Source organism: Chrysochloris asiatica, unplaced genomic scaffold, assembly GCF_000296735.1.
Source record: "Chrysochloris asiatica unplaced genomic scaffold, ChrAsi1.0 scaffold00047, whole genome shotgun sequence".
Lineage (NCBI taxonomy): Eukaryota > Metazoa > Chordata > Mammalia > Afrosoricida > Chrysochloridae > Chrysochloris > Chrysochloris asiatica.
This window is the reverse complement of record NW_006408565.1, coordinates 4,916,262-4,928,042: the sequence shown is the minus strand read 5'-3', so window position 1 is coordinate 4,928,042 and position 11,781 is coordinate 4,916,262. Positions and strand designations below refer to the sequence as shown.

Sequence of the window (11,781 nt, the reverse complement as noted above, 5' to 3'; positions counted from 1 at the left end):
TACCATGGACCACCAAAAGAACAAACAAATCTGTGTTGGAAGAAGTACAGACAAAATGTTACTTAAAAGCCAGGATGGCCAGACTTCATCTCTCATACTTCAGATATGTTATCAGGAGGGACCAGTCCCTGGAGAAGGACATCATGCTTGGAGGGTCAGCGAAAAAGAAGACCCCCAATGAGATGGATCGCACAGTGGCAGCAGAAATGGGCTTAAGCGTAACAACAATTGTGAGGACAGCATAGAACTGGGCAGTGTTTCATTCAGTTGTACATAAGGTCACTCTGAGTCGGTACTGACTTGACGGCGCTTAACAACAGCAACACGCTTTTAACATTTGGAAAGTACTGGAGTATTAGTAACCATGGTACTGGTCAGGCCCTCTCCTGGTTCTGCTAACTCTCCATGCAACCTCAGCCCCAGCTTTTCCCTGCTCACACCTAGTCCCAACATGACCCCATCCTCCACAGAACCCGCCTGCTCCTCCCATTGATGCCAGCCCTGGCCTCACTCACCCACGCAGATCTTTGTTTGCAATATCTTGCCAATCTGATTGATGGTCTTGAAGTCAGCTGTGTAGAAGTAGTGCTCTGCCACAGGCTCCGAGGCAATTTCCCTCAACTCATCCTCCACTGCATTGCCCACACCCACAGCAAACATCTTAAAACCTACCAGGAGGAAGAAGATCGGTAAGGCTAACTATGGAGTCAGACAGTCATAACTTGAGTTCTCCTGTGGAATGGACTGCCTTGCAGTCAGTTCAGACAGCCAATACCAGACACCTCCTGGTGGTAGCCGTAAGAATTGTAGGGACATTGCTTAGGAGAAAGAAACTGAGCAAATCAACATTTGATGTGGTTCTACTATATGCCAAACCCTACACTAGGCTTTTTGTAGTGTCACTTCACTCTCATAACTATCTGTTCAGTGGTTATTATTTTTCTCGTTTAACTGGTAAGGCTCCGGCTTACCCCAAAGATGGACAGATAGCCTTCTAACATTCAACCAGAAAAGTTCCAAGTCCAACCTATGTAAGGATCAGCAAAACTAACCATTTTTATTATATTTGTCATCAATATAAGAGAGAGTTAGAGTAACCAATCCCCCCCCATTCAAATTTCCCTGGACTTAGAGCACTAGTCAGAACAAACACCAAGATAAGCTACAATGTAACGGCACAGTGTACACAACTGGCCATCAGTGGAACCCTGGGTCAAGCAGGCAGTACTTACCAAGGTCCTTGGCCTTCTTGGCAGCATCATTAATATAGTCCTGGCTCCTGCCATCAGTAAAGACAATGCCCACCTTCTGGGCACCAGGCCTAGCCCCACTGGATACAGTGAAGGAATTGTCAATGAGGTACTTGAGGGCTGCCCCAGTCATGGTGCCCTTCTCCATGTAGGACATGTTCCGCACAGCCGCCTTGATGTCCTTCTTGGTGTGGAAGCGGCCCAGGGGGAACTCCTGGCGTACAGAGCTTGAGTACTGCACCAGCCCCACCTGGGCCAACTTATCTGACACGTCCAGTGTGTCTACAATCTGGTTGATAAACTTCTTCACCAGCTCAAAGTTCTCTGGTCTCACACTCTTGGATCCATCGATGAGGAAGACCAGGTCAGTGGCTGAGTTGCCACCAGCAGCACCACAGACTGGGGAGGGCAGGAAGGCAAGGGGAGGAAGCTTAGGGGACTGGTCATTCATGCAGACCACTTGCTGGACAACACCCCACTCCAGGTTCTGAGCTGGATGAGTCACAGAGACCAGTCCACTTAGTCCTCAAAACTCCCTCTGTTTATGAAATGAGTTCCTTACCGTGGCCTTTTGCCTTTATTAATTGGAGGAGGGAGAAATAAACAGATTCAGAGTTTTTCCCCCTAGACCCTGAAAAGTTACCTTTGCCCTAATTTTCTAGCCTAGTTTTATTACATTTCCTGGGTCAACCGTAAGCAACTTGGTTTTATACCTTTTATCTGGTTCTGGGCTGGGTAATTGGTATTCACATTGTAGGAACTGATCAATAAATTATGCAAATGAGGTGAGTTATAGTGTCAAGACTTACTGAGAGGGGACTGATCAGTTTTTTATGGTCCCCAGCTGGAAGAGGCTATGCCTTAAAATTGGCAAGGAATTGTGTCTAATAAGCATCCAATCCCACAGAGGGTTTTTGGAGACAGAAAGAAGTAGGAAGAAAGAAGGAACTGAGAGAGAGAGGAGGTGAGAGACTTCCTAAAAGTGTTGCAACATGGGTCAAGGACTATAACACTATAAACAGCAAGAGACCTAAAAGGGCCCCAGCAGGACCAAGAAGCCTGACCTGAGAGGGCCTAGAGGAGGCATGCGCAGTCAAGAGGAGCTCAAAGAGCTGTCCTGCACTGCAGAAGGGAGACTTTGCCCACATGCTTCCTGATCCTGATCCTATGTTGTAGCCTGGTGATCCTAATCCTGTGAGTTGGATCCTGGTGTTTCCTTAGTAATTGTAAATATATTCTGAGAGTTCTGTGTTGTCATTGCAATGAATTATTGAACCCAGAAGAGAAATAGAGACGACTGTCATGGGAGGGATGGCTGTGGTCAGAACTGGTAAAAACATTATCCACTCTGAAGCTGACAGGTTCTGATGCTATTACTACTTCCACCAATTTACACTCACTTAAAGCCAGAGTCACTATTCCCATTTTACAGCATCGGAAACTGAAGGGCTCTGAAAGCTGTAAAATCGCACAGCTGGAAGTAGTGGAGCCAAGACTTGAACTCAAGACTGTGACTCTTCCCACCACACTAAACCTACCACCCATTGTGATAAACAGAGGAACAAAGTCAAGAGAGAAGAATGTCTGCTGGCAACAGTCTCTAGAAAGCATCTATTGCTTTTGGAGATTGGTCAGAGGCACAGGACAGTGGACCTCGTGGGAGTGGGTAAGACCCCACCCCTACCCATGTCCCACCCTGTGCCCAACTCACTGACCACTGCAGGTCTTGCCATCACTGTTCAGGGTGAAGCCCTCATGACAGGCGCAGGTGTAGGAGCCTGGGGAGCTGATGCACACCTGCTCACAATCATGGTCCCCCGTGGCACACAGGTCTGACACCACTGCGAAGACAAAGGAACCTCAGAATCACGGGGGCCCAGACATCCCAGCCAGGATACTTCCCTCCTTGAGCATAGAGACCAGGGCCCCTTGTACAAGCAGGGAAAATGAGGGCCCCATCTGGGTGGACCCAGGCCTGGCCACCTTAAGATCCCTGAAGAAGGTGATAACAGTAATGATAAAAATAAAACTTCCCGCTAAGAAAGATAAAGGCTTTACAGTGCTCCCAGCAATGAACACAGCACATAGTAGGCACTCAATAAGCATTTGCTAAATATCATCTGTTGAGTGCTGCATTAGCTCCTTGAACCCTCAATAAGGTACATGTTCTACTTAGACCCAAAAGTCCTTATCCTGACCCCGCCCTCACTCCATCTCTTCTAATTGTTCAGATCACAGAGAATTCTCCACAGGTCCACCTTCCTTCTGCGAAAGACTCAGAACCTTCCCCTGCCCAATGCCTAGGTCCCACAGACCCTCCTGTATCACGGAAGATTTTGGCACCCAAACGCACACACCAATAATATTAACATGCATAGTTTTTTTAGGATCTCCAATTACCGGGTTCTGGAATTTCCTTGGTCCCTGCTTGGACCCTGCCACATAAAAAGTCTCTTGGAATCATCTCTTCCCAACCTCCCTTATCCGCTGTCTGAGGACCCTAACCTGGACCGGGTCCTGCCCCCATCTCTGGCCCCACCTTTGATGCCAGCTCTCCAAGTCGCCCGCCCAGGCCACGCCTCCACACTCTGAGAGCACGGGCTGGATTCAAACAACGCACAGGCCACGCCCCAATACTAGACCCGCCCCCAACACGACTATCTTTGTCTGTCTCACCTAAAGCCCGCCCTCAATGCAGATTACCTAAATTCCACCTTAGTCGTAGCCCCGCCTAGTATCTGCCCCCGCCCCCGAGCCCGACAGTCTCCGCCAAGCCCTACCCGACCCCTCCACTCCCCACACCCGCCTGGGCGCACCGCAAAAAGCCTCCTGGAACTTTTTGGACAGCTTCTCAATGACGTTGTAGCTCTCCACGTAGTCGACGTGCTCATCCTGCGGCTCGCTGGCGATCTGTCGCAACGTGGCCTTGTCCACGCGGCCCACTCCGATGGCGAACAGCTCGATGCCACTGGCCTGGGCGCGCGCAGACACGTCCCGCACACTGTCCTGGGGCCTCCCATCTGTCACCACGATGACCACCTGCGACACGCGAGCTATGTGTGAGGCTCAGGCCCTCCCTTTCCTCGCTGCGTTGGGGCCCGCGAGAATGTTGACAGAAGAGGAAACTGAAGCCTGGAGAGTCTGAATAACTTGCCCAGAGTCCCACAACTAGGGTTGCACGAAGATCTGATCCCTGGGAGTTCCCCAGGGAAGGGAACTTGGCTAGCCGAAGAGGAAAGATGGGTTTCCCTGACTGAAATATGACTGAGCAGTTGCCCTGTCTGACGGGGACCTCTGGGAACAGGGATGTGTCGCCTCCCTAGGGCAGGCAGTGGCAGAGAGCACAACTGTGATCGCCAAAGGGCAGGAAAGCGCAGGGCCGGCACAGTGCCCTCAGACTGATTACCTCCAAGGGCAGAGCCATGTCCCTTCCTTAGAGTGGGGCCTCTAAGACCAAGGCCCTTGAGGACAAAGCTGCGTCTCCCCCCTCAGATTGGAGGTCGCTGAGGACTCTGGGAGACATGCCCAAGTGAAAGCAAGCTGGACCATGCCCTCTTGGGCTCAGTGTGCCTCCCTCCCCATTGTGTTCTGCACAGCGCATCCCTACTCTGTGGTGGGTGGAGACTCGCCCGGACTACAAGGCTGATTTACTCCCTATTTGAGTCAACATTCGCGTCTAGTCGTTGTTGTTCAATGCCGTCCAGTTGGTTTCGACCCACAGCAATTCTGTCTAGGGTTTCAGAGGAGCAACTGGTGAGCTTCAACCACCGACCTTGCGTTTCAATCCGACTTTGCAGTCCAGCGCATTAACAGCGCCACCCCAGGACTTCTGCGCATCCAGTACCAGGCAGTTTTGCGGTTTGGCCGCCAGAGGGTGGCCAAGGATCAGGAATGGTGACTGATGTCCTTAATCTGTACATCCCTCCGCCTCGCCTCCCTGAGCTGGAAGTAGCAGTCTCTTGGTTCAGCGTTGTTCCCACAGAGACACACAATGAACAGGAATTGCTGCCCATTGTCTCCTTCACCTCAGTCTCATGCATGTCCCTCCGTGGAGGAAAAGAATCTGGCTTCCCCTCCCACAAGATTCCTGTCTATATTCAGTAGACAAAGAGAAGACCCTGGCAGAGTGCCTCCCCCAACCCCACCCCCAAGCCTGAACCTGCCCTGAATTCAGGTTCCTCATGACTCTGGCCCCAGCCTGGGGTTTGGCACCGAGCTTATTTGCTGCTTCTTTGACTCCTGGGTCCCCTCTCTTGGCCCAGGTGTCTGACCCCTTTGTCATGGTACAATAGCATGATTAAGTCTAGACTAGAAACCCAGTCCCACCCTCGTGAGCCTCAGCTTCCCCATCTGTAAAAAGGGGTTAGGGTGAGGTTCCAGTGGAATTATTCATGGTAGGAGTGTTCTGATGTGTAGTGTCATTACCCAGGACCCGTGGGGAGGGCTCCTGCACAACCGATCCCCTTCCAGAGGCCTGGGCTCCTAGTGTTGGAAGGTTAGCTCTAACTGTCCAATGCCACATGCTACGAAAGGGTCCCCAACCTCCCTTCTAGGGCATGGAGATGGAGAGATGTCCAGATTGGGGCCACCATTCCTGATCCAACCACCACCAGCTTTGAGATTTGTCCTTCCTGTGGCTCCCCCCATCAGGTGATTCCTGATGGATACAGAAGCAGCACCCTCTCCCACTTGCCCACCCCAGACACTGGCCTGACCTGGGGGGAGTTGGTTAACTTGGAAATATCCCTGCCATCATCTACACTACCTCTCTGCATTAGGATCCCCATGGCCACCACATCCCCCCAACCAACACACCCATCAACCTTTTCTACAACACCTCACCTCGGAACTTAGAAGTTGTTGTTGTTAAATGCCATAGAGTCGGTTCTGACTCATAGTGACCCTGTATAAGGTTTCCAATGAGTGGCAGGTGAGTTTGAACTGCCGATCTTGAGCTTCATATAGACCTTGAGGTCGAATGCTTGTCCTATGGCGCCACACCAGGAGTCCGGAACTTATAAGAGGCCCCACAAAATAAGACTGACAGGCACCCCACTGTTATTCCTTAGAGGGGTGGCAATGCCATTGTGTGACTGCTTTTACCACTGATTTGCTCGACAAGTTGCTTAAGCCCCCAAGTTTCATCCTCAAAGTGGGGATACCAGCTCTGAGGAGAAATGTATTCATCCAGCCCTGGTGTTTCAGGCATCTGTTGTGGCAAGCACTGTGCTAGAGAGTGAGGAGCGGGGAGAACATGGATGAGTACCTCACCTGGGCTGGTCCCTGGAGAGGTACATAGTGACTCCTCAGGCCAACAAGGGCTTTGATGGAGACACACAGGGTTCTGTGAAGAGCAGGCACGTGACCCCGAGGCCCTGGACTGAGGGCTTAAATAGTAGAACGTGGGTATGCACACAAGGTCTATGAAAACATCCAGTACTCTACCTGGAGCCCTTGCTGACTACAAAACGTGGGAAAGTTTGCTTGGCTCTCATGAGCCCCTGCCCTTAAAGGATTGCTAAATACAAATTAATTAGTGCTACCTAAAAAAAAAAAATTACTGTCAAGTCAACTGAAACCCTTGGGGACCCCATGTGTTTCAGACTAGAAGTGCCATTGTTCTGAGAGGATTCGAACTGACAAACTTTCCATTAGTAACCAAGTGCTTAACCATGTGAGTCATTCAGGGATTGCTAAGTAGTACTTAAACCCATTGCCATCAAGTTGATCCCAATTCAAAGACACCCTGTGTTGTCGTTGTGATGTGCCATGGAGTCGGTTCCAACTCATAGCGACCCTGTACAGGGTTTCTGAATCTGTAAATCTTTATAGGAACAGAATGCCTCATCTTTCTCCTGTGAAACAGCTGGTAGTTTTGAACTGCCGACCTTGCGGTTCACAGCCCGATTCGTAACCACTACACTACCAGAGCTCCTTAGAACCACCCTATCTATGTTGTTGTTGTTAAGTGCCATCGAGTCGGGTCCGACCCATAGCGACCCTGTACAGGGTTTCCGAGGGTGTAAATCTTTACGGGAGTAGAAAGCCTCTTCTTTCTCCCGCGGAGCGGCTGGTAGTTTCGAACCGCTGACCCTAAGGTTCGCAGCCCGATTCGTAACCACTACGCTACCAGAGTTACTCCAAGACTGTAACCTCTATGGACACAAATCGCCACATCTTTCTCCCATGGAGCAGCTAGTGGCTTTGACCTCTCAGTTAGCCCCTGAGCACTGCCACCAGAGCTCCTGGAACTCACGCTTGTTGTTACGTGCCGTCGAGCTGATTCCGACCCATAGCGACCCTGTATAGGGTTTCCAAGGAGCAGCTGGTGAGCATGAACCAGTGACCTTGCACTTTAAACGACTTTGCAGTCTGACGCCTTAGCCCACAGCGCCACCCCAGGACTCCACATGGGTGCTTATTCTGTGCCAGGCACTGTTCTGAGCACATTCACTCAGCTTCTCCTCTGAGACAGTGTTGCTATCTCTTCATGTTATACAGAAACAGGCCCTGACTGGACCAGATGGTGAGCTTCTGGGGCAGAAGATTGGGCTATGCAGATCTCCTGGTGACTCTGCAGATCGGAACTCAAAACCCAGCTTTGCCCCTCATGCCAAATGGCCTCCACACTTTGACTTTCATTTCCTGACCACAGGCAAATCTCGTAGCCCCCAGTGGGAGCCAGGCAGGCCGGGACACCTACCTTGTGGATGCCTGGGGATCGGACGCGGCCTCCCTCAGCATCGCTGAAGGCCTTGGTGACGGTGAACTGGATGGCCAGACCCGTCATGGTGCCGGTGGACAGTGGCTGGATGCTGCGCACTGCCTGCAGCAGCGCCGCCTTGGAGTTGTGGGCCCGCAGTGGGAACTCCTGCTTCACAGAGCTGGCGTAGTTAACCACGCCCACCCGGGTGGCATTGGGCCCCACGTCCAGAGACTCAATGACCTGGGACAGGAACACCTTCACCTTCTCAAACTCCACAGGCCGCACACTGCGTGAGCTGTCGACAACAAACACCAGGTCCGTTGGCCGGGTCTGGCAGAGGTGCCCTGGAGAGGAGGCAGGGGGAGACACAGAGCAGACTCAGAGACAACAGGGGAAACCACCAGAGCTGCCTGAGGCCTCTTTTCAGTGGTGGACACACAGCTCAGTCTAGTGGGACAGACCCAGGCTCACATCCTGGTCTTGGGCAAGTTGCTGAACCTGTCTCTTGGAGTCTCAGTTCTTCCTCTGTGCTAGGCCACGGATAATCCCTTTTTTGCAGGATCCTTGGGAGGGTGAGCAAAAATGTACATAGGATGCCAATCTGGGACAGCAAAGGAGACAACAGTCATTCACAACTTTTCTGCTGATTGCTGCCACAGACAAACCATATCTGCTGTCGTTGAATCTGTTCCTGACCCACTGTTACAGAATAAAATGTCCTCTCCTTAGGTTTCCTTGGCCTTAAAGTCACCAGAACTTTCTCCCACAGTGCCTCTGGGTTAGTAGATGACTGTCCACCCTTGTGCCATCCAGCTGCTGTAGATGAGAACCCAAAGCCCATGAGCCTATTCCATCTCATAGCGACCCTATAGGACAGAGCAGAATTGCTCCATAGGATTTCTGAGACTCTAAATCTTTATAGCCTCATCTTTCTGCCACAGAACAGCTGGCTGATGAGTTCAAACCACTGACCTTGTTGTGTTTGACAGCCCAACACTTAATTCACTGTACCACCAGGGCTCCTCCGTAGACGGGGATGGGGGTGGGTGGAGGGACAGCTATGTCTCCTGCTGGGCAGGAGGGCACTAAAGGTGGACCCTTCAGAGATGGACACAGTCTTGAGAACAAAGCAATGCCCACCAACATGGTCTGTTTTGTCTGGACATCAGAGCAAATCACCAAAGAGGAACTAGCTTCCCTCAGCCCAGCAGAGCCAAGTAGTTGGTTCCCAAGGGCAGGAGGAAGAAACGAGCAGGGATTCCTCATGGGCGTCTTGACAGCCTGACCCAATAGGCCCCAAATAATAGCCACAGGGAGAAATGGGCCCCCAGACAGCCTGGGAGATGTGCTGGGAAGTGCATGGAGCTGGAGTGATGCAGGCCTGAGTTCAAATCCTGCTGCACCTCAGTTTTCTCACCTGTCCAATGGGAGGAGACTAATGTTTGCTGCAGGGTGCTGCCACTGGCCTGGGCCTGCAGCCAGGGAGGTAGGTGGTGGTGGTGGTGATGTGCCGTGGAGTCAGTTCTGACTCATAGCGACCCTGTACAGGGTTTCTGAGTCTGTAAATCTTTACAGGAGCTGAAAACCTCATCTTTCTCCCACGGAACAGCTGGTAGTTTAGAACAGCTGGCCTTGAGGTTAGCAGCCCGATTTGTAACCATTACACTACCAGAGCTCCTTGCAGGCAGGCAGGCAGGCAGGTAGGCAGGCAGGGCTCAGTATAGAGTCTGAAATAGGCCGAGCCATTCCCAAGTGAAGGTACTTGGAGAATTGGGAGAGAAACTGTGCTGGATTGTCCTAAATCCCTAATTCATAGCACCCTAGACGGTACCCAGGCATCAGAGTTCCTCAACATTAGAAATCACCTCACAGCCATGTTCCTGGTCCCCACAAGCTGAAGCCCGGAGACAGAGACTGTCTATCATTTGGCTAATAATTGAGCCACCGGTGAGTTCGGTTTCAGATCTGAGCCATGCCATAGAACAGTAAGCTCTCAGGCCATCTTACTGTGTGATCTTAGAGCCTTGCCCATTGCCTCAGTTTCCCCATCTGGATAGGAAGCACTGGACATTCTAGGATTTAGGGCAAGGTTGAAACCCTAGGGATGATGCAGCCCCCAGGTAGCCCAGTCTAGGATGTGCTGATGGGTTGATGAAGGGGTGGGGCAGTTAGGTCTTGGTCCCCCACATCTACACCCATTAAACAGTCATGAGCTGGCCTGTTGAGCTGGCAGGAGCTGACCTGGTACCACTCCAGGCATCAGAAGCTCTAGGGTAGCATCTGTCTCCAGTGACCAGGGAGCCCTTATCCCCCAGCAGGCATGGGCCCTGGGGAGCTCATGGGTTCCAGAGAGAGATCCAGACATGTTCCCCAACAGAAGTACCGACCCTTGTCAACATCTTCATCCTGTTTGTTCCTGTGACAATCTGCTGGCTACCGTGTCCCTCTCCCCATCCTAGAGCCCATTTCCTTTCCACGCATCTGGGTGCCCCGCCCCTCAGACTACTGGTCAGGGGCCACTCCCCCAGGTATCCCCATCTCACCTCTGGACTGGGGAGCCAAGGGAAGGGTGCCCGGGGCTTGGAGCAACAGCAGCAGACTGCAGAGCGCAAGGCTGCAGCCAGATATGGCTCTCATGGTGTTAGCAGCTCTGGCAACAGCGGGCATAGTGCAGGGGGGAGCTCATTGGGGGCCTGGTCTTATCAACCTTGCTGCCTGCCCAGCCCCCCAGTCAGGTGGCACCCCCGCTGACGTGGGGGCAGCCAACCCCCTCCTCCAGGGGCGGGGCCCTGGCTGAATAGAGGTGTGTGTGCCTGGAGAGGGAGGGAGCCGCCTAGCCTGGGCTCTAGAGGCCCCTCTGACCACAAAGGTTCATTTGCCTGCAGAAGCAACCAGAGTTGTTGCTGGAATTTGGGAGACCTCAGGTGGGAGGCAGGGGGTGGCTCCTCCAGGAGCCAGCACTGACCCGAAGCTGGCTCCCCAAACCCCAGGACTACAGAAAAATCAGTTTCCATTAAGTCAATTCCAACTCAGTTCCAACTCATAGCAACTGCAAGTATGTCAGAGTAGAACTATGCTCCACAGGGTTTTCTTTTATGGGGGGTTTTGGGTTTGGTTTAGTTTTGTTATTGTGATTTGGTTATAGAGCAAATTGGTTTCCGTTCAACAATTTAGACACGTTTTGTTTAGTGACATTGATTGAAATCCCCTAAGTGTACTAGCTCTCTTTCCACATCCTCTATGTTTACCATTTCTATTCAACCTCCTTTCCTTTCCCACTCTGTTTCTGAGCTTTCTCCCTGGGCACATGCTGCTCTTTGATCTCATATGGTTGATTGTTTTACAGAGTGTTATTGTTCATCTGAAACACCTGTCTATCATTTGGCTGAAAGTTGAGCCACAGGTGAGTTCAGTATCAGACCTGAAAGGTGACTAAGAGTCCTAGTTTTGGAGGTTCCACCAATCTCTAAAAAAGACTGGTTTTTTTTATGTGTTGCTTTTATGTTTTTGTTTTTCTGAATTGAGTGAAAGCTTATAGAGAAGATCGTCAGCTTTACATTCAACAATTCACACATTTTGTTTCATCTCACTGATTGTAATCCCCTCAATGAAACATCACTCATCCTATGTCCTCTCTGTAGTTCTTATTTTCATTTCTCCTTCCTTCCTAACCCTTCTGAAGTTCGTCCTTGGGTAAATGCTGCCCTTTTGATCTCAGGTTTGTTTCACATTTTTCTCCCACTTTATCCAGGACTTCCTACTGTGATCTCTTTTAGAGTGATCAGCAATGATCGCCGGGCACCATCTAGTTCTTCTGTCTCAGGA

General features: G+C 51.2%; 1 protein-coding gene across 1 annotated transcript in view; it reads right to left on the bottom strand.

Moving 5' to 3' along the window:
* MATN1 (matrilin 1, cartilage matrix protein) overlaps window positions 1-10,593 on the bottom strand; it is a 12,709-nt gene extending 2,116 nt beyond the window's left edge. The window contains exons 1-6 of the mRNA XM_006862196.1: window positions 10,500-10,593; window positions 7,954-8,300; window positions 4,067-4,289; window positions 2,966-3,091; window positions 1,233-1,649; window positions 516-668 (exon numbers count right to left, since the gene is read on the bottom strand). Of these exons, the coding sequence (XP_006862258.1) occupies window positions 516-668; window positions 1,233-1,649; window positions 2,966-3,091; window positions 4,067-4,289; window positions 7,954-8,300; window positions 10,500-10,593 (1,360 nt within the window). The remainder of the gene's footprint in view (window positions 1-515; window positions 669-1,232; window positions 1,650-2,965; window positions 3,092-4,066; window positions 4,290-7,953; window positions 8,301-10,499) is intronic.
* Between the last annotated feature and the right edge of the window lie 1,188 nt (window positions 10,594-11,781).